The sequence below is a fragment of the Nesoenas mayeri genome (assembly GCF_963082525.1).
Source record: "Nesoenas mayeri genome assembly, chromosome: Z".
NCBI classification, from domain to species: Eukaryota; Metazoa; Chordata; class Aves; order Columbiformes; family Columbidae; genus Nesoenas; species Nesoenas mayeri.
The window spans coordinates 77,242,108-77,265,151 of record NC_137542.1 but is presented as its reverse complement, the minus strand read 5'-3'; the positions used below and the strand labels follow the sequence as shown (position 1 = coordinate 77,265,151).

The 23,044-nt window shown below is 50.0% G+C and overlaps 1 protein-coding gene across 1 annotated transcript in view; it reads left to right on the top strand.

The window, feature by feature from the left end:
• The window catches only part of TCF4 (transcription factor 4), a gene marked incomplete at its 5' end in the record, with an annotated part of 165,992 nt that overhangs the window by 62,094 nt on the left and 80,854 nt on the right, over nucleotides 1-23,044 (top strand). Inside the window, one exon of the mRNA XM_080362853.1 lies at nucleotides 21,845-21,909. Within this exon, the coding sequence (XP_080218979.1) occupies nucleotides 21,845-21,909 (65 nt within the window). The remainder of the gene's footprint in view (nucleotides 1-21,844; nucleotides 21,910-23,044) is intronic.

Here is a 23,044-nt window from a genome sequence, read left to right as displayed (position 1 = left end):
TAGCAGACCCAGCCCTTTCCCATCCTGCCCTTTTCCCCAGTGCAGCTGCCGCGCTGTTTTCTCGCGGCTGGAGCTCCAGGGCGAAGGTTCCGGCAGGGAGGCTATTGTGCTCTATCCCCCCTTCTCCCTTGACCCGTGCACTGGAAACGTGCTTTGGTTTTGTCATCCTGAGGAGACACACGTCCGGTACCTCCGCCCGTCCTCCCTGGTGGCATCCGAGGTGACGAAGGCTGATAGTTGGGAAATGGGAGTGTGTTTGGTAGCCTGATGGATCATGAAGCTTCCAGGTAAATTTAGCTGGATCTTCCAGCTAAGGATCTTCTTGCAGCCTCTGCTGGCAAAGTGAAATGTCTGGTGGATGCGCTGTAACTCGGATAGTACTTCGCCTGCTTATCATGATGGGAATGTATTGGGGCTTCAGCAGCCTTCTATTCCAGCGCCAGCCTCTGAAATTATGTCTCTTGGGACGCATGGGGTTGCAGAGGAATCTCTGAGTGGGTGATAAATTCTCTCATAATCTCTGTTTTGGGGATGGGAGCATCCAGACCTAACCAGAGTCTGAGCTTATCGCCTGCAGCCCTCGACTCGGCCGTGTTGGAGTTCCTAGAGCTCCGCGCCACCCTCCTGACACATCCTTATTGCTCACTGGGGCCATGTCCCGAATGCACTCCACATAGTCCTTGTTTTCCACTGATGGAGGCTGCAGGAACCCAAGAGCTTTCAAGGCGTGAAGGGCCATGGGGAGAGGTCACACGTCACATTTGCCTCTTCTCTGCCGAGCACGTGCAGGTCCCACAGGTGCGGTGGAGTCAGGGGGCTCACTGAGGATGCCTTTGGTACAGAGGCGCTTTCCCTTCTGCTCTTGATGCAAAAATCAGCTCTCCATGCCCATAAGCAACATTTTTGCTGTTTAACTCCATGGTTTCACTAGCCGACCCTTTGTTTGACGGGCTTTCCCCTCTTTGGAACCATTCTTTGTCCAACTTTGATTTTTTTTCCCCCCCTTTTTTTTTTTTTACATGTGAAATGGTTTTGATCACGTTATATGGAGCTGTCATCACACCCCCAGCAGTTGCCGTTTCGGTGCCTGCTCATGTGGCGCACACCTGTAACATGTTGGGAACGGGCTTGGCTTTGAAGCCAGACTTGTTCTCTCGTAAGAGCCCACATATTTCTTCCATCATGTAATGAGGTTTGCTGATGATACAAAGGCGAGGGGAGCGAGCTGCACTTGAAAGAGAGGAGCTGTGAAACGCTGCCGTGGCTGCAGGCCTGCCCTGGGGTGGGATGGAGGGGAAGGGAAGGAAAGAGGAAAGGAAAAAGGAAAGGAAAGGGGAAAGGAAAGAGGAAAGGAAAAAGGGAAGGGAAAGAAAAGGGGAAAGGAAAGAGGAAAGGAAAAAGGGAAGGGAAGGGGAAGGAAAGAGGAAAGGGGAAAGGAAAGGGGAAAGGAAAAAGGGAAAGGAAGGGGAAGGAAAGAGGAAAGGGGAAAGGAAAAAGGGAAGGGAAGGGGAAAAGAAACAGGAAAGGAAAGAGGAAAGGGGAAAGGAAAAAGGGAAGGGAAGGGGAAGGAAAGAGGAAAGGGGAAAGGAAAGAGGAAAGGAAAAAGGGAAGGGGAAAAGAAACGGGAAAGGAAAGAGGAAAGGGGAAAGGAAAAGGGAAAGGAAGGGAATGGAAGGGAAGGGAAGGGGAGAAGGAAAAGGAAAGGAAAGGAGAAAGGAAAGGAAAGGAGAAAGGAAAGGGAAGGAAAATGGGAAGGGAAAGGAAAGGAAAATGGGAAGGGAAAGGAAAAGGGAAGGGAAAGGGAAAGGGAAAGGAAAAGGGAAGGGGAAGGAAAGGAGGAAGACATGTAAAAAGGACTTTTCTGATTCAGCAACTGAGATGAATAAGGAAGGAGAGCGGGTAAGGTGAACCTGCTCCTTCTCCCATGCGTTGAACAGAAGAGAAGCTGTGCCGAGCCCCACAGTGAGTAGGAAAGCAGGTTGTGCCCCGCGGCCGGGCCGGGATGTGCGGGGAGCCAGGAGAGGTCCCGTGTCCCCGGCGCTCGCGCTGCTGCCTGACGGGGCGATGGAGAACAGCGCTTTAAACACGCACCCAAATACTAAACAGCTTTTGGTCTCTCTCTCTGTTTTTTGTTTTTAATGTTCTTGGAGCTCGTGGTCTGAGATTCATGAGCAAAGGTTGAATAAAAGTCAAAGGAAACTATTTTGGCACTTTATAAGGGACGAGCGAGGCCACATCTGTAATCCCGTGCACGGTTCTTGTCACCTTATTATTAGAGCTGTGTAAATCTGGCAAGGATTTGTATTTGCCAAATATACCCCTGGCCTAGATTTGGGCTTATATTTGGAATTCAGGCCAGTTTTAACGCCTGTGCAGTTTGTAATTTTTGCCAGTTTTAAGCAAAATAACAGGAAAGAGGATAATGAAGGACAGAGGAGCCAGGAAAGCAGAAAACTTAAGGAACAGAAGGAAAAAATGACAAAGGAATACGGAGCCCACTCCTTTCCGACTTTGTACACAGCCCTTCCTTAACACATCCTCTCTTCTCCCCTTCCCGCTGCATTATTGCTCTCTTTGAATTTAGAAGAATGAAGTTCAGGCACTGTGCTCTGCGGTGCTCTCACATTAGTTTGTTGATTTGCAAGCTTCTCCCTTGACCTGTTTCTCATAAATTTGCCCCGACGGTCGTTTCTTTTGCTGCGCACTGGTGTCCATGTGCTGGCTGTGAACGTCCCGCTCCGCGTGTCCGGCTGGTTCCCCAGGTCCCCCTGCAAACCTCTGAGCAGCCCCGTGGAGCTGGAACAGGTACCGAGAGGTGCTGGATGAACCATCCCTGAGACACCCCAGGCCAGGCTGGACGGGGCTCTGAGCACCCTGAGCTGGTGCAGATGTCCCTGTCATGGCAGGGGGGCACTGGGGGAGCCAGGAAGGTCCTTCAACCCAAACTGTTCTATGACTCTGTGATTCTCAAGGCTCTTCTCGCTGCCGCTGCGTCACCAACGCATCTTCTGCCCCTGTGTAGATCGCACAGCTCAGGGTGCACTCGCCTTGTCCACCGTCTTTAGCATCTTGTGATGTTTCCCTCGATGCAGACGAGGGGATGGGAGTTGCCCGGGGCTGTGACCGGCTCACACTCGGTGGTGTGGGACCGGAGGAGCTGGTGTCACAGGGCTGGTGCTGGACAAAGGTTGAGCGGATTTTGCTGGCGCGGCTGTGACTTCCCTGGGTCACCCGCTGGACCGGAGCAGAGCTGGGATTAGCGCCAGCACCGAGCTGTAGGTGGTTGTGTGTGTGACTGCGGGTGTGGGTGTGCGGAGAGCCCAGCTCGGGATCCAGTTCTATTACAGATAATTATCTATATGGTGCATTGGATGGGCGGAGCCCATTTATTGCATGATTTGGTTACTTTCTTCAGGGGTGATTCATTGATTATCATGAACACATGCAGGTTTAAATGCGGCATAAGAGTAGTACGGGAATATCGAAGGTGCCACAGCAGCGAGCTAAAGTGAGAATATCAAACTGATATTGAGAATTCCTGCCTTTGCGGGGGAAAGGAGGAGGACGGGCATGCAGAGGGGACATCAGAAGCCTGTTTGTGACAAACTTGGAATTGCTCACGAGCCAGATGTGAAGGGAATTCCACGCACAAGATCTCATCCAGAGCAAAGAGCGCAGGGCCAGCGCTAGAGCCAGATCCTATCAGATGTTAAAAACAGGAGCGTGTTGGTATTTGGAATAGATGTCGGTGGCGCCGGCTCACGTGCATCCCGCATCCTCTCCGCACGGCCCGTGCCACAACGGCGCGTTTTTCCTTAAAAATACTACCTTTGGACGCGCTTTTGTGGCCGTACACTTCTTCCTTCAGAGGAAGCAATGCAAACTGTGCGTTGCCATAACGTTGTGACAAGGCTTTGTGTTGTATCGGTGTTCAGAGCTTTGCTGGTCCCCAGCGCCGCCAGACCCGCGTGTCCCACCCCGCTCGGCAGCGCTGGCACAAACGCGGGAGCACCAGACGTGTCCCCCTCCTCAGACTCACCTGTTGTGCTCAGCCCAACAGAACAAACGAAACCTCTGCAATTGTACCGGAACGGGGAGGAAATGGTGGTTTAGTGCCTTTGATGTGGAGCGAGAATAGGCTCGGCTTTTGGAAATTCAATTTGAAAGGATCGAACGTACGCGTCTGCTTTTTGTACTGCAATTCCTTTAGAGCCAGAAAACAGAAATTTATTAATGCAAATGCGTGGATTCTGGTCGTTGGAAGAGAAGGGAGCCCATTCAAAACAACAGTTGATTCTTTTTCTTGATAGCACTAGAAAATTTTAATAGTTATGATGGGTTACGGAGTTTATAGCAAAGTTTTGTGCAAGCAAGCAGGCAGCATTAAATAGTAGGGAGCATAAATATTTCTGGGAAGTATAATATGTGAGTATTTCCGAGGTACTAATGGAAGAACGGGGGGAAAAGTCTCTCAATAACAACCCAACCCGCGTGTTGTGACGCGGCTCGGCGCTGGCCCGGGCGGGCGATGGGAAGAGGAGCCTTGCGTTCCATTGCTCCGCTGCTGCCCAACCTGCTGGAGAATGCCTTGTGCCTTGTAAATTGAACGGGATCCAAAACTGAGGGGAGACGGTTTCAAAGTAGAGATGCGACTCGTGTTTTCAGGACTTTGCGCAAAAAGCGTGAAAAGACAGGTTGGGCAGCACAGCGTGCGGGAGATAGACTTTGGCTCCAGTAGATGTTCCATCACAATTTCCCCTTTGCACCTTCTTTTCCTATTCCCTGTCAAAACCTGCCAAACAGGAGCTTGGTCAGTCTCCGAAATAATTCCATATAAATGAAAACCTATATCTTAAAGCATATGTAAAGAAGCCCCGAGCGTTCTGTGAGACAGCAGAGAGCTAAAATAAACCTGAAAGGGTTTGTTTGTTTATTTTTGAATTAACCTGTTTTGGTGCCTTGTAACCACAGTGTGTTTTCAGGTTTAAATGGAGTCTATGGGCTTTGCCTGGGCAGCCCCTTCCATGGGGTGAGCGTCTGCAGCACGAGCATCTCAGGCTTTGCTTCCAAAGGACCGGCAGAATCGGTTCGGCAATGGCAACACGAGGTCTTTGTTCCGCGGTGCCGGTTCGGGTTTGCCGCGGGGAGCAGCAGGTGTCCCTGTCACCGTGGGGTGGACGCTGGCGCGCGGGTGCGGTCCCCAAGTCATCGGCTGGCACAGGGCTTTTGGGACTTCAGATCTTTCTCCCTGTGTGTACAAACAGCTTTGTCTTGGTTTTACAAACACGAGCCAGCTTTCTTCCTCTCCCTAGCCACCCGTCTGTCCGTCTGTCCGTCTGCCTGGGGTGGCGGGTGGCTCAGGGACACCTTGGGATGTCTCTGGGACACCTCGGATGGTTCTGGAACACCTTGAGGTGGCTCTGGAACACCTTGGGGTGGTTCTGAGACACCTTGGGGTGGCTCTGGAACACCTTGGGGTGGTTCTTGGACACCTCGGGGTGGTTCTCAGACACCTTGGGGTGGTTCTCAGACACCTCAGGTGGCTCTTGGACATCTTGCGGTGGCTCTGGGACACCTCAGGTGGCTCTGGAACACCTTGGTGTGGTTCTTGGACACCTTGGGGTGGCTCTTGGACACTTCAGGTGGCTCTGGGACACCTTGGGTGGTTCTTGGAGACCTCGGATGTCTCCGGGACACCTTGCTGTGACACCTTGCTGTGACACCTTGCTGTGACTCTGGGACATCTTGGGGTGGCTCTGGGACACCTCGGGGTGGTTCTCAGACACCTTGGGTGGCTCTGGGACACCTCGCTGTGACTCCGGGACATCTTGGGGTGGCTCTGGGACACCTCAGGTAGCTCTGGAACACCTTGGGGTGGTTCTTGGACACCTCGGGGTGGCTCTTAGACACCTTGGATGGCTCTGGGACACCTTGGGGTGGTTCTTGGACACCTCGGTGTGGCCCTTGGACACCTCGGATGGCTCTGGGACACCTCACTGTGACTCTGGGACATCCTGGGGTAGCTCTGGGACACCTCAGGTAGCTCTGGCACACCTCGGGGCGGTTTTTGGACACCTCGGGGTGCCGTGGTACCCTGCGGCCCGTCCTGCAGCACATCCTGGCTCTCCCGTCCTACCCACCACCCGCTGGTGCCGGGCTGGAAACCCTTCCAGCTGTTTCGGAGGGCCGTGGGGCGCGGGCATGGCCCCGGGGCCCCCGTGTCCGTGCCCGTCCCCGCAGCGGGCAGGGCTGATGAAGACGTCAGCGGGAGCGGAGGCAGCGGGAGGGGAGCGGCGCTCCAGATGAGGTCCTGGGGGAGCCGGGGAGGGTCATTCATGTACGACCATGTGTATGTGTCTGACAGACTGTGAAATGGTGCGTTGTTGCGCGGCTGCGCTGCACCTGGGCCCTTCATCTGTGATTGATTGGTTTGGTCATGTGTAATGGTCCCATCTGCTCCGTGTTGTTTTTCTTTTTTTACTTATAAACACCGTTCCCAGCGGCTGGGAGAGGATGAGCTCGGGTTTGTCATCTTCACTTACGCTGTAGCTCAAAAGCACAGTGGCCGAGGAGGGTTTGCCGGGGAGGCGGCGGCGCCGGGGCCGCGGTTCTGCCGCTTTGCGCCCCCACCGCGTTCTCCTCCCGTGGGGGTTCGGCCCCGGCCCTTCCCGAACCGGGGCGCCCCGAACCCGAGATGCGCGCAAACCCGCCCGTAGCGACTCTTACTGCAGCAAGGAGTTTTTTTGTAACCGAGCCAATACTTAATTAAAACCGCTGACATCATGGTGTTATAATTAAGCGTGGCATTAATTAAGCTGGAATAACGATTTTTTTTTTTTATTAAGAGCCGCTCCAATTGTATAAGCGCACGATCGGCAAAACCAAACCCGAGGAGGAGAAGGGCGTCCCCGCGCTCGCGGAGCCGCCGCGGGAAGCGTCGCCGCACCAAGTTCGGGGCGAGCGGGGAGCGCCGGGGGCCAAAGGGAAATTTGGGTTGTTGGGTTGGGTGTTTTTCCTTCTTCTTTTTCACCCAAAAATGCTGATCGGCTCCTGGCATTCTGATGGCTAATTATGCATCGGAGAGCTTCGACAGCTGCATTCATCATCATAAAATGTAATAATTAATGACATTCCAACAAAGAAAAATATGCAAATGAGAACTCATTAGCATTTTCATATTCAGCTTTGATAATGCTTTTGCTGACAAGGTTGTAATTAATGAAAATTCATGTCGCAGTCAGGAGATTGGATCGGTTTCATTCCGCTCACAATTCCCAAATGCTTGCATTATGGAAAATCGGCGGCTCTGCCAACTTTTCAGGGAAGAAAAAAACACACACACACACTAAAAGCACCAGATGCAAATTAATGGTAGGGAGCCTTTAACTCTTTAAAGCCCTGGCCCCCGAGCCCCCCCGCCAACACACAAAAACAGAACCAAAGGAAAACAACAGCCCCGGCGCAGAAATAGGTTGATGCACAAGCGCCGGGTCCTTCAGAAAGAACTCTTGGTTTTGTCCCACAATGCAGGAATTTCTCTAAAACTTTTATTTCTTTTTCTTTCTTTCTTTATTTCCCCCCTTAAAGGAAAACCTTTTATTAGACCTGCGTCCTAATGAACCCACAGAAACGAGGCGTCTTCCGGGGGCCGTTCTGTGCCCACCGGCTCCAGTGATCGGTGCTGCCCGAGCGGCTCCGCGGCTGTGGCCCCACGGCCCCGCGCTGCGTTGGGAGGCAGCAGCACCGGGGACCACTGTGCGCAGGATGACACCGGGACCTCTGTGCGCAGGGTGACACGGGGACTGCTGTGCGTAGGGTGACACAGGGACCGCTGTGCGCAGGGTGACACAGGGACCGCTGTGCGCAGGGTGACACAGGGACTGCTGTGCGCAGGGTGACACAGGGACCGCTGTGCGTAGGGTGACACAGGGACCGCTGTGCGCAGGGTGACATGGAGACCGCTGTGCACAGGGCGACACGGAGACCGCTGTGCGCAGGGTGACGGGGGAGCGCTGTGCGCAGGGTGACACCGGGACTGCTGTGCGCAGGGTGACACGGGGACTGCTGTGCGCAGGGTGACATGGGGACCGCTGTGTGCAGGGTGACACGGAGACTGCTGTGCGCAGGGTGACGGGGGAGCGCTGTGCGCAGGGTGACACCAGGACTGCTGTGCGCAGGGTGACACCGGGACCGCTGTGTGCAGGGTGACATGGAGACCGCTGTGCACAGGGCGACATGGAGACCGCTGTGCGCAGGGTGACGGGGGAGCGCTGTGTGCAGGGTGACACCGGGACTGCTGTGCACAGGGTGACATGGGGAGCGCTGTGCACAGGGCGACATGGGGACTGCTGTGCGCAGGGTGACACCGGGACTGCTGTGCGCAGGGCGACACCGGGACTGCTGTGCGCAGGGTGCCGTGGGGACCGTGGCGCTCAGGACAGGCCGTTCCCTGCCCTGCGCCTTTGTGCTGGCTGGTTATGGGAGCCCGAGCTGCTGGCCAGGCAGGACACGTCCCCGCGCGCAGGGACACGGCGGATGCTGAGCGTTGCATCGAGCGCATCCCAGGCGGGGAAGTCACCTCCTTCCCGTGCCCACCAGCCGATGTGCAGCTTTTTCAGAACTTTTTTGCAGCTCGGTGCTGCGTAACTTCATTTCTACTTTAAAATCATTTGTAATTTTTTTTGCGTACCCATTTCTTTCAAATGCATCAGGTTTGACTCTTCCGGAGCCGTTTCCTTTGGTACGGGCGCACTGCCCAGGCAGATGGTGTAATGTCACCTGTAAGCAATCTGAATAGATAGGTTCATTCTTACGTTTCAGAGAGCTCTTTATTTCCTTTCTGTACGGTACAACTATTGCTGAGAGACTGGTCAAGATGGTGTTTCTTTTTGTGTTTCCTTTTCAAGAGATTCCCGCTGTGATTGGTTCGGTGGTTTTTTTCCCCCCAAACTCTGTGTTTTCAGGCTCAGTGAAAAATCCGAGACTTGAGAAACTTTCCCGGTGTTGTTGAAACGGCATCATATGAAACCCTTGGCCATTTTTTAAAGTGGAAATGAGAAAGTTAAAGCCGCGCTTGATTGTTAAGACATAACTTTTTAATTTTACAAGTTCAACATTGGCTTTAAAAAAAAAAACAACAAAAGAACAACCTGTAGTTTTAAAAAGAGCATCTTTTAATGACTGTTGGTTTTTGTAAACGCTGTTTAGAGAACCATTGGGAGACAGATTTGTGTTGCACAGATACCCAGAGAATCAGAGCTTCCACCTGCACCTTTTTGTCCCAATTAGTCCTTAAAATGAGGGTCCCTTTGCAGCTGGTGTCTGTAGAGCCCCTTATTGCGCCGTGTCCAGCAGGGCCTGGGTGTCCTGGTGTGGTACTGGTGTGATACTGGTGTATACTGGTGTGATCCTGGTGCGATACTGGTGTATACTGATGTGATAGTGGTGTGATCCTGGTGTATACTGGTGTGATCCTGGTGTGATACTGATGTGATCCTGGTGTGATACTGGTGTATACTGATGTGATAGTGGTGTGATCCTGGTGTATACTGATGTGATCCTGGTGTGATCCTGGTGTATACTGGTGTGATCCTGGTGTGATACTGATGTGATCCTGGTGCGATACTGGTGTATACTGATGTGATAGTGGTGTGATCCTGGTGTATACTGATGTGATCCTGGTGTGATCCTGGTGTATACTGGTGTGATCCTGGTGTATACTGATGTGATAGTGGTGTGATCCTGGTGTGATACTGATGTGATCCTGGTGTGATCCTGGTGTATACTGGTGTGATCCTGGTGTGATACTGGTGTGATCGTGCTGTATACTGGTGTGATCCTGGTGTGATACTGGTGTATACTGATGTGATATTGATGTGATCCTGGTGTATACTGGTGTGATCCTGGTGTGATACTGATGTGATACTGGTGTGATCCTGGTGTATACTGATGTGATCCTGGTGTGATCCTGGTGTATACTGGTGTGATCCTGGTGTATACTGATGTGATAGTGGTGTGATCCTGGTGTGATACTGATGTGATCCTGGTGTGATCCTGGTGTATACTGGTGTGATCCTGGTGTGATACTGGTGTGATCGTGCTGTATACTGGTGTGATCCTGGTGTGATACTGGTGTATACTGATGTGATATTGATGTGATCCTGGTGTATACTGGTGTGATCCTGGTGTGATACTGATGTGATACTGGTGTGATCCTGGTGTATACTGATGTGATACTGGTGTGATACTGGTGTGATCCTGGTGTATACTGATGCGATACTGTTGTGATCCTGGTGTGATCCTGGTGTGGTACTGGTGTATACTGATGTGATACTGTTGTGATCTTGGTGTGATCCTGGTGTGGTACTGATGTGATCCTGGTGTGGTATTGGTGTGATCCTGGTGTGATACTGTTGTGATACTGGTGTGATACTGGTGTATACTGGTGTGATCCTGGTTGTAACGATCTGGTGGTGTCCCAGGCTTCCCATGAGTTCATTGTCATTAGTGAGGACTTGGAGATGGCCTTGGGGAGGACCCCTTGGTGTAGAAGCTCCTAAAGCATAAATCCTCATAGACACCTTGGTTGTCTGGTTTTCCTCAGGAGGGAGAGGAATAAAATGTTAGTATTTATTTCTTTTTTAATTTACAGCGAATAGGGAGCAGTGGGATCTCGAATGGACTTTTAGATGCGTTTATCCGATCACATAAAATCCCAGGGCACTTGAGCTGGCTGGGGAGACCATAGGGCTCCCATAAACTGTATTTTGAGGTAGGAATATTTCATTCTGCTGAAAATCAGGCCTTAAAGTGACGCATCTGAAATTAGCGACTGTTTCCAAGGGGGGAAAAATCATTTACTGGATTAGAAGAAATAAACTGCGGGTTTTCAGGGACCTCACAGGGGAGGAGAATTTACCCCAGGCTTTCTCAAACCCTGGTAAAGCTGAAAATCAAGGGGATCAGGTTGTCTCCTTAGCCTTCCCATTTGAGGTCTTATCCAAAAAAACCCACCCAGTTCGGTATCTCCTTGATTTCTCTAGGAAGTAAATGTCATCGTCAAAGCAGGATGTTTTATGCCGTAATTGCAGAAAGCTGTGCAGCATTTGTTCTGTTTCGGGTAGCGATGCTCGTCTTCCCGCAGCCCCGGCAGATCCTCGTGCCATCGGCGCTTCTGCTTTACCGTAGAAAAATGTCCCAGCGTCTTTGTCTGGGCAAATGGCCCAGACTCTTGCCTGTATTGCTGGCACTGGTGACTGCATTGGTGGCACTGGTGGGTTCGTTGGTGACACTGGTGGCTGCATTGGTGACACCGGTGGGTTCATTGGTGACGGTGGTGGTGCCATTGGTGGCACTGGTGGGTTCGTTGGCACTGGTGGTTGTGTTGGTGGCACTGATGGGTTTGTTGGTGACACTGGTGGGTTCGTTAGTGACACTGGTGGCTGTGTTGGTGACACTGGTGGGTTCATTGGTGACACTGGTGGGTTCATTGGTAGCACTGGTGGCTGTGTTGGTGGCACTGGTGGCTGCATTGGTGGCACTGGTGCGTTCATTTGTGACTCTTGTGGCTGTGTTGGTGGCACTGGTGGGTTCGTTGGTGACACTGGTGGGTTCGTTGGTGGCACTGGTGGCTGCACTGGTGACACTGGTGGCTGTGTTGGTGGCACTGGTGGCTGCATTGGTGGCACTGGTGGCTGCACTGGTGACACCGGTGGCTGTGTTGGTGGCACTGGTGGCTGCACTGGTGACACCAGTGGCTGTGTTGGTGACACCGGTGGCTGTGTTGGTGGCACTGGTGGCTGCGTTGGGGCATTTGAGGCATTACCAACACACCGGCTTGTGCTTGGACTCATTTTGAGCTGCATTAGATTTGTGTCTGGTATATTTAACATTTCTGTAAGAGGATAAAGAATAGTTCCGCTCTTTTTTCTTTAACTTTGCTTTTACATTCTTTTTAAACACGTCAATATGGGCAAAATAAATACGTTGCTAAAGTTGTTATTCTCTTTCATGAATAGCTTAGGGAACAGTGCATTTGAAAAGAAATCCAGGCCAAAATTTCAAATTTGCTAACGAAACGCAGAAATTCAACACCGACAATCGCCGTGCTTAAAAGCCCCTTGGATCAGGTGGTGTTTTACCATATGGGCGTTTTAATTAGTAATAAAATCGTTGATCGGGCTTTAGCAGCGGGATCTACAAAGCACCAATATCTGCCGGTTTCGCTTTGTTTTGCGGGTGTGAATCTCTCTGTATTTCACGTTCCCCTCGGTGCTGTCGGTGGCCGAGCAGGACTCCTGTTGGTTATAGTATCGGAGTGGTTTATCCGACAGATATCCAAACATACCTGTGCCAGCAGCACTTTAAGAGCCATCAGCGCTTTGGGATGTGCCCAACTCAGCAACGGGGCTGGGAATGGGAGCGGGGAAAGTCCTGCGCCCCATGCTGCATTGATACCCGCTGGGACAGCCCCCAAAACCAGCCCTGGAACGTCCCCATGTCCCGCAGACCCCTCTGAAAGGTGCGCGGTTTGGAAGGAGTCGATGTCCTGGGGGGGAATACCCGTTTTAAAGTGAAAGCACGTGCCACAACAGCGCGCATTCCTAACCATAGGGGCCTTTGTTCGCTGCCTGCAGCGCTCGCCGCTAAATCAATAATACATTTCAGATCTGGGGGAGCGCATCCGACTCCTTTTCCGCACCGATTTCGTGAGGGTCTTTGTTCTGGCGGCGCCTCCACCTGCCCCCTCCACTCTAAAGATTTGCAGCATTTTGAAAGCATTTCTTTCAGTTTTTCTGCTTTAAGCTTTGTGTATAGTAGCAAAACCCATAGCAGTTTCACAAACAAATAGAGAAATAATAATAATATGCTTCAAGTAATGTAAAAACATTGTCTTACGAAGAATAACAATACTAGAAAAATGTAATACTTGAAAAGATAACTTAATACTGGGAAAAAGTGATATTATGAGCCTACTGAGTAATGAAGTGGTGACAAGATATTGTTTTGGGCTTGGACCCGGTTGCACTGAGGCCGGTGCTGGTGTCTCCCTGTTCCCGGGTCCCACTGCTGGCATGGACCCTTCCTGGGCGCAGCATTGGGCAAAGTAGTGCTTAAAATGAGGATCCCAGCTCCAGAGCCCAGTGAGAGGTTTGTTTGGGTGGGCTGGGCCCCAGCACCACCAGCGCCACCAGCACCACCAGCGCCACCAGTGCCACCAGCGCCACCGGCTGGGATTCACTGCTGCCTGGAGACTGGGTGCAAACCCTAAATAAGGCTGGAGCTGCGCTCACCTACTTTATTTTTGCATCGGGACCCCAGGGCATTGCCCAAAAATGGTTGCGTGGTTATTTCTGCAGATGTGATTTCGGAACGGCCACAAACCTGCGCGATATTGCGCCGGTCTGTAGAACTCCTGCTCTCCTCTTGCATGGGCGCTGCAAGGACTTCTGGAAATGCGAGTCGCTGTTATTTAGGAACTTCATCACACGAACTTCATTCCCATATTTTTTCTTCTAGTTGGTCCACTTAATAAGATTTTGGAGAAGGTAACTTTGGTGAACCACCTTTTCTACCAGCTTGGGACATCAGGTAGAGGCTCCATCAAAATGGGAATAGCCAAAATGTAATAAAAACTAAAGTAAATCCAAGTAAAGTCTATAGTCAAACTCCTTAATTGTGATGCATTTGCTGAATTTCCCGCTTCCATCGTCGGCCCTGCTCCGATGCCATATGGTCTACCATGGAACATTTAACTTGTCAGATATAATGGATTGTCCTGGAAGCAGATTTTTGCTTTGAGCGTTCGGCTCTTTCTTGCATTTCACTCTCAGCTCCAGGCTGCGGGATGAAGGATTGTGGTGGAAATGCAAAGAAGAGCCACGCGGTTGATTCCCCTGAAGAGAGTGACCTATATGCCACAAAATTTTCCCCACGTAAAGAGGCATTATCCCTGTCACTGACCCTAGCAGGCTGCATGTCAGAACCATTTAAATTTGTCTGGACTTAACAGATTGTGCAAACGTTTCAGAATCAAGTGCTTAGGAATAATAAAGACTTGTCATTTCAACTTAGGCGGCGGCGGCGGCTCGCGCTGGCCGCGGGACGAGCGGCGTTCACTGTGACCCACATGCAACCGGAGCCGCCCGCCTCCTGCACCTTGCAAATTAAGTTCATCTCCCAGGGCTACCGGAGCTTAGAAAAATAGAGATTATCTGGTCAGGAACCCAAATAGCTGTTACCGTGAGGTTGGGAGCCATCGGTCGCATAGGTGGGCCAGTGGTAATTAATGACGGGCATCGTTTGGCGCCGGAAGAGGCGCTGGAAGGTTCTGGGGTGCGTTGGTCCCCCTGGGGCACCAGGAGCTGCCGCCGAGGAGCCTGAAGCGCAGCTGAGATTTTCTGTAGTATATAATCTTCAACTAGTCCCTTCTGAAGCAAACGTGAGAAATGACAAATTCTTCCCCGGCTCAGGGGTTTCTAAAATTGCCTCTCACTTCAGTATAATAAAAGCCAATAGGTAATACTGCTCTCGCGTGCTGGGGAGTAATTAAAGAATCCAGGATAAAAATCTGGCCCCGCTAAAGGTGCTCAGTTGTATTTAATATTGGTGCAGACGATATTTCACCTCTCGAGAATAAAATGTGTGCAAATCCATCTGAATGAGCTCTTCACTGCAGCATCTCTGCCAGCTCTGAACTTTGCTTTTAGGAATGGTCATTTAATTCTTTCTCTAACGAGGGTTGTTGTCTTTGCGTTTGGCAGCAGCAGGAGAATCATGAGGCGGCAGAGGTGGGAAATCCTCTCCCCAGGACTCATTTTGCTCAGCATAGGAACCAACATTCCCGGGTGTCTTTCTCAACCCAAATTGTTTGTTCCCGAAATGTGTAGGAAATGTCAGTCCTCAAGTGTAAAGATGTGATCAGGGTCTGCATGCCCTCTGCTGGATATCGCCGATGGGAGACGGATGGGTGTTTCAGTGTTACACCAGAGCGTTGCACTAGATTTACCACCGGTCCTGGTGTTTTGCCGTTCGCTTGTTGTTTGTTTTGTCTGCTCAGCTAAACCAAATAATCCGATCCGTTGTTTATAAAACATCAAAATCACAACAAAAATAAAGGCTTGGCTTTCGTATATTTCTGCGCTGACCAGGACTCCAAATAGAAACGTGTAATTGAGTGTTTAATTGAGTGCTGAGGTGCGATGCGCTCCCGATCGGGGCCACCACGTTGATCTCTATCGCGCCCCTGGCGCAGGGTTTGGTTTAGGAGCCGTTTAATAACCGCAACTGGATGGGGGGGGTGACAGAGCCGGGTTTAGAGCCCAGACTGGGACTGCAGGAGGGTTTATCGGCCTCTTTCAATTCATGGCCTTAGATCTTTATCTGCCGTGTTTGAAAGTGCTTCTGTTCTCACTGGAGTGAAGAGGCGGGTTTGCAGATAGATGATAAAGATCTCCTGAACAAATGACGAGGGATCACTCTGCGCCGTATTTCAATTTCAAATAGCCCTGTGAGGCTTACCTAGGATAAAACAATATCCAGTGCTTTACATTCAGTTCTTATATATTGCTTTTAGGTCCAGAGCATTATTACAACTTGGTTTTGTCTCGTATCTTTATGAAAACGTTGCCTCTTTTTATCATTCGGATTCTCTGGTATTAGATAATGCTTTTGATTTTCGTTTTTGTGTGTGTTCTGCGGTGCCCATCGTCATCCCCCGCCCATGTATGACTATTATATATTCCGGGAATGAGAAGGGTAAAACACGGCGAATGAGTTTCCGTGGAGTTTTTGTGTCTCTTCAGAATAACGTGGCTGTTTGCAGAGCCTGATCCAGGTGTTCAGCCTGAGATGATGGTAATTATTTCCTCCAGACTGAAATTCCGCGCACATCCGCAAAGGAAACTGAAAATGTTTGTGAAGTCAGACGCATGCTCAGCCTGATGAAGGATTGTGTCCCGTGAATGCCCGGCCTGGGCGGCTCTGGGGCGCTGGCCGAGCTTTCCGCAGCTCGCCAAGCAGGATGCCTTCAGACGGCGGTGAAATAAACACCGGCTTTGTTTAAATACCTAATTTAATTATGAAAGTTTATTATTCCGGTCTCAATTAGTGCATGCACTTGATATGAAGCTCATTAATGTTCCTCGTCCGCGGTGTTATTGATGGGTTGCACAATCGCAGCGACGGCAAGACCTGCGTGTCCTGAGTCACTGCGAGGTGCTGAAAACCTGTTGCAAAGGGTGCAGCGAACTTGTAGGGACTGGATTAGCCCCATCCATCCTGTAATGTGTCTGCATCATCCCCGACTGTCCGTGTCTAACCTGCCTTTTATGGCATATCATGATAATCTTCACAATCTGATCCATTCTGGTGGGACTAGTCAAGGACCTTTAATATACCCTTTAATATAGATCGGGTAGAATATGGTCTTTGATATTCTCTCTTTGCATTCTCAGAGGTTCAAGAACAGCTTTGCCGCTGCTGTTTTCCTTCAAAAGCACGCAAATGGAGGGATCGCGTCCTGCCCTGCCATAGATGCTATTATTTGGCAGATTACAGAAATAGATGGAGCAATTTGCCTCAGTCTTTTGGTTGGGGTCCAATATTGCGTGAGCTGAGATCAGTGAACAAAAAGCTGGGCTGCTGTTTTCATGGAGGGTGCATATATGTATAGCCACATATATACATGTGTGTCAGGGAGTAGTTTGGGGTGTTTGGGCACTAACGTCGCCCGTTTGAGTGTGAGCGAGTTGGTGGTGACGTGTCCCTTTTGCTCTGAATTTCCTCCCTTTAGCTTGTTCAAGCCAGTTCTGTGGCTTTATTTTAGTACAGGTTTTAGGATTTAATTTTCTTTGCATTTAAGAAAAAAACGCCTCTCCCTTTGTAATGCTACTTGCTCTGGCATCATAACGTCTCTTTAGGAACCATTACTGTTTACTGCACATCAGTGCACAAATCCTCTTGCGTGTCAAAGATCTCTTTCCCCTAGCACCGCACTATGTCTTGGGGTGCCATGCCCTTCAAGTATTGGGATTAATACCGTTAATGCCTTCCCTTAGCGTAGTGTTTGGTTTGTGGACTTTGCCTGGATCAGATGCCGTATCATTTGTACTATTTTGTGAGCGTTATCGCACAAACTTTGCTTAAAATCTCTTGGATTTCTTCCTTATTGTCTGTACTTCACATCCAGCACAAAGCAGAAATAGCTCATTAACATGATACTTCCATTACCGTCGGATGAGACTCTTTGTGATGTAAAACACGCCGTTCACAACCTCACAGAAATAAATAGGGTATTTTGCCCGTAGATCCATACCGGTAAGTGCTGCTGCCGGAGGAGCGCGGCTGTGCAGCCCGCTCAAGCCCCCGTGCGTTACTCCCGGATAAGCAACGCGCTGCTGGTTTCGTGTTGGAAGAGGAGAAATCGCAGCCGGACACCCCAACCTTCCCAGCCCGTTCCTGCCTATTCCCTGCCTGTCCCTGCCTATTCCCTGCCTGTCCCTGCCCGTTCCTGCCCGTTCCTGCCTCTTCCCTGCCCGTCCCTGCAGCGCCAGCTGTCACACAAAGGGGACAAGGGGCCGAGCCTCCCGCCAGCTGTTGGCCAGGGCCAGCGCTCAGATTTACAGCCTTCCGTGAGGCGTCCAAAACATGGCACTAAATGCTAACAGCGTTTTTCCTTTCCTGTATTTCCTCCTTTTTCTTCCCCTCCTCTTTTAAAGAGCCGAGTATTCCAAAGTTGCGATAAAATAGAGATGAAAATGTGGGCAGATGATGTGTTCTGCCAAGGGCAAAAGGGCAGCAAGCCTGTCCGTGGAGGGCACAGCGTGTATCGTAGCTATAGGATATATAGTGTTCGCTCATTTATTTCTGTGAGGTTTATCCTCAAATAATTGGTAATTATGTACAAATTTTGGCTTGGTTTGCCTGCTGAAATGAGCCCGGGTTTCAGGTCTCTGAGGGAAAAGCCAGCAGTGCTGATAGTCTGGCTGGCAGCGTCAGCGGGGCCCGTGTTGGGAGACCCCCCTCAAGCCCCCTCTTCTTCTGCAACCAAACTCAGACGAGCACAGCAAAACGCTGAATGCCAGAACTATAGATGAAGGCAGAAGGAACCTATTTCCTGATTCTTGTAACAATGCAAGTAAGCCCTGCTCCGGCTGGTAACACGAGGGGTGCGTTCTGTACGCCCAAATGTGGAGCTGGGCAGTTCAGCCCATCAGGTGCGTTGGAGACACTGAGCATCAGAGGTAACAACCACCCATTTTCAGAAATGCTAGAAATGCACTAATAAAATAAATAGATTTAAGCAAAATTACAGACCGAAATTTGCAGCCATTAAAATTCCAACCCTAATACAATTGCCTTATTTATTTCCCCCCCCCTAGACAAGTTTCCCTTCTTGACTCTAACCAAGAACTAAACCCCGAATGTAGGGCAGCGGAAACCTGAATTAGAATATTCCGGTCCGACTCATCTCTCAAAAAATCTGTCGAACATGAAATGGATGCAAACGTTGAATTGAAGACATTTATAGAAATAGCTTCGCTTCCTTTTGGGTGCAGATGGGAGAGGCGGCTCGTGCCTCTGGTTCTGCCCACCCGCGCCAAGGTGCCCGGCTCCGGGGCTTTGTGCTCTGCAACTTGCTTACATTTGCTACTTCATTTGATTAATTTTTCAAAGTGCACCGTGGAGAGGCAAGTGGCTTCTTTATCGATGGATCGGCGATCCTGCGCTGCTTTGATTTGCTGCAGCTCAACAAAAATGCAAGCAAAATATTTCGGGTTTAGTTTAGTGGTGTATTCGGTGGGATTTTTCTAGAGGTATTTAGAGAGCAGAGGCTTGAGATTCAGTGTTTGTCAGACACCGGGAGCTGCACGTAGTCCTTCCTTTGTCTCTCCTTTGATTGGCGTGCACTGTGCCAATTAATTGAAAATATATAGATGTATTTACACACAGGCGAAGTTGTTGCCTGCGATGGCAATGGAGATGCTTTCTGTGCCGTGCCCAAGGAGCAAGGGCGTGTTTGGAAGTTACTCCCCAGCCTTTGCAGGTCAACGTCTTCCATGGAGCTTTGTTTCAATTGTCAGATCATAAAGCCACGGAAGGGTATAGATCGTGCCGTGCGTTCGCAGCGCCGGTAGCAAACGGCACATTTTAGCATTTGGTCCTCTAGGTAGCAAAAAATGAATCAGATGTCTGACAAGATTAGTTATTCATCTCTATTCCAGGCTCTCCCGTTTTTTTTTTCCCTTCTTCTTTTCTCTTTTTTTTTCCCCTTTTTCCCTGGCTTACAACAAATATTACTAACGGGTACTTTTAGGGTTTAAAATATGGACAACAGTACTCCATGCAGTAAAAGACTTGAACGATTAATGCTACCCTTATGCCTCTTTTGAGTAGTTTTAGCCATGGGGCTTGGCACTGCCACCATTGTCTTTGTGCCAAAAAATATCCGCAGCGGCTGCCGCATTCTAGTACTAGAGGGTTGTCTCGAAAATTCCGCAGTGAATGCGTCGGGTGTCTCCATCGCTGAGCCGCTCTCTTTAAACCATCCCAAAACAGAGCGAATCCCTAGCACAGCGCAGGCTGGGGCGGTCGAGTGACCGAAAACGGCGCATAATGTACAGTAAACGTGGAAATTCAGGAGAAGCTTTTGTGTTTGTGAGGACAAATAGTTGCTGAAAGAGCCTACTCTTGCATATTATCAGCGCTCTCGCAAATTTTATTATCTGAAACAAATGTGCCAGTGAATTTTAAGCAGAAAATCAACATCAAGACTGTGGCTAATTTTAAATGGACGGTTTATACAAAAGATATTTCCCCCCCCACCCCCCCAATAAAACAAATTGAAATGTCATTACGAAAAGTATGATAATTTCATAATTACGGCTGACGGTGAAAATCTTTGTATGTGTATGTTTTTAACGGTTTCTTGACTTTTTCATCAATTTTGGGTATTTCTCCTTAATCGAGAAGGCAGATTTCTGGCTGTACGTGGCAACAGCAACAACAAAACCGTAATAAAGTGAGAGGCTTACGCTATCAGAGCGAAATGCGTTTGCCCGTGATCTCCAGAGCTATCTGTTCGGTGGTAAAAGTGGATGCTGGAGATGAAATCTTTACAAGGAGCATAATCCTAAATAAAAAATAGAGAAAAGAAGTCAATCTCCTGCTGGCTGCTGTGCCGCTTTGGTACCTCGCAGACTTCGACAGAGTCCTGGACGAGTGCCCATTGATGTCATGGAAACACTCAAATTACTGAGAATGATTCATGTCTATGCTGTTCTCTTATCCTCCCCCACACAAATAGAAGTAGATTTTAACCCTGACAACTTGTAATTTGCAGCGGGTTTATTTTTGTATCTGGATAAATATTTTTTAACAACTGAAATTAAGATGAGGCTGCCTGTGTGTGATACGATAGAAAGGAGGTTGCGGTGCGCCGGCAGCAGCCGGAGGCGCTGCCTTCCCGCGCCTCGTGCCGCTCGGGCTCGGCCCCTCGCCCTGCCTGCCCGTCGGGCTTTATTTCCCCATCCTCGCCGCTTGTTGTCCGCATCCACTTTCGGGCCCTCTTGGGGCGATGGGAAGTAGCACACGGAGCTCCGAGATGTTGTATGTCCAGAGCTCGGCCTTGGACATGGAAAATGTCATTGGCGTTTCAGTCTTGACTGATGGCTGCCAAGGGTTCCGGTGCTGAGCGGGGCTGTGGGGCTGGCATTTGGGTACAAACGGACACAAGTGCTTTCCCAAGTTATTACATGTGCGATCGGCAAATAGATTGTGGAGTTTCCCGTGTGTAAGTATGTGGAAAGCAACTGAGCAACAAAAACAAGCCTTAAATTGTTATGGGGGGGCAAGATGATTGTTTTATTGCAAACCGCTCACAACGGTCAAACCTCATCAATAATACCTCCAATCGGCGATCAAACCCCGGAGCTGCGTTTAAAGGAAAAGCGTGTGGAGTCAGAGTGGCCACAGCCATTTGGGAATGATTAAAATCACCTCCATCATGCTTTGTGTAGCGCTGGGCGGGCTCTGCACGGAGCGGGGCTGCGGGGGACCGGGGGCACTGGCACTGCCATGGCGTGCCGCGGCTCACGGTGTGGGCGTCGCGGGGACGTGGGGGGCACTGGCACTGCCATGGCGTGCCGCGGCTCACGGCTTGGGCGTCGCGGGGACGCGGGGTGCGCAGCCAGCGACCAACAGCAGCTGCTCCCTGGGTTTTATACCCCAGCCTACAATAAAAACTTGGGTTTTACGAGTGGTTTTTACTGTGTTCGTGGGCTGTTTTGTTAGATAATGCCTCCCCCCATGCTTCTCCTCAGCGAAGGGTGGTCTTTTAGTGGCAATATGTTTTGTATCAGCCCTCTTGACTGCTCTTTGTCTCCGGAGCACGTGGTGCGGTGCTGCTCAGCCATGACTTAATGCTTTGCAGAAACCACCTCTTCCCTTCTTGATTTCGCTCGAGTCTGCCCATTCAAACCTCAAAGAACCTTTCTTTTCCTTTGTAAATATGGCAGCACTGTAACGGGTGCTGCAGGTCAGGCTGCCGGAGCGGAGCGTTAAAGGCTTCCTGGGAAAAAAGGAGGCAAAGAAAGGGTGTTTAGGGCTGGCAGAGCTGCTCGGCCGTTGTTGGACCCCATTCAGGAGCGAGTGGTGAATGTGTCCCAGGTGTAAATTCCATCCCCACCTTTGTCTGGGGGCGAGTTGCTCCTGGGAAGGATGTGGATCTGGAACCCAGCAGCTCCACATGCAATGAACATCATATAAAGTGCTCAGAGATGCTATATATATATATATATATATCTGCTTCTATCCATTATACATATCTTTTCTTTTTTTTTAACAGGTAAAACAGAAAGGGGTTCCTACTCATCCTATGGAAGAGATTCGAATTTACAAGGTTGCCACCAGGTAAGCGACAGTCTTGTGCTAAATACCCTGAGAAATGAGGTTTGTCCTTCGTTCTGTGCATCCCGGGGCCAGACCCAGCCTGAGCGGGCATGTGTTTCTTAGAACCGGGCTTTATTTATTCTCAAATGCGGGGTTTAAGGCTCTTAGAGCCAGGACGTGGTTACTGGAGACCGTTGGTGCTGGGGTTGGCGTGAGCGGGAAGGACAGGGGACCGTCCCCTGGCCGCGGTCACAGTGTGGGGCGTGCGGGACCGCTCGAGGGCCCGTGTCACCCCCGGCTCCGGGTGGCTCCCACCATAAACTCCAGCTTTCAGTGAATCTCTATGATGTTGTGTGAAAACAAGGTTGTATTGAGGGATAAAAATGTCTGTGAAAATATGATTTGTTGTCCCTTTTTGTTTCTGAATTGTTTTTGGCTGGAAGTCAAGGCCAGCAGGCTAACAGCAAAGCCGTCTCAAGGGAAGCGCGCGGGAGCTAGGAAAATAAGAGTAGTTTAATTCAATAATAAATGCCAATGCGATACAAAGGTATAGAGCGTGTGTGCGTGCGCCTCTCTGCACTGTGCATTTCCATACTTTTAAGTCTCCGGAGAAAGTCTAAGTCTAAAAATACTATCAATAGCCAAAAGTCTGTGCTTTGTTTCAAGACAATTGATTTTTTTTTAAAGACACTTTCTTTTTAATTGCAGTAGCAATATTAATCGCGTGCTTAAATTCGTTTTGTTCTTGAAGAGTGCTGGGTTTCTTTTCCTTTCTCTAAGTGCTGTGGCTTCACACTTTGGAAAACTACTGAAATAATTTAATAGCCTTCTTAATATTCAAAGCTTTAGAATGTTCTCATCTGGCCAGGAAATGAGAATAAACCCAAACCGTGATAACCAGAGCAGATAAGTCCAGAAGATAACATGTGTCACTGCCTTCACCCGGTCCAAAGCAGCCATAGGAGCTCGTAATTCATTTTAGTTGCCATTTCTAGCGTTGGGGATGTTGTCCCCATATTGTCCCCAGCGTTTTGCTGTGCCAAGGACACGGTCCGGGCACCGCAGGAGATGCGTTTATTCCAGTGCAGCCAGTGCCTGGGGTCGTGGTGCCAGAGTTTGTGCATTTATTTCCTGAACAATAGTAACGAGCAATCAC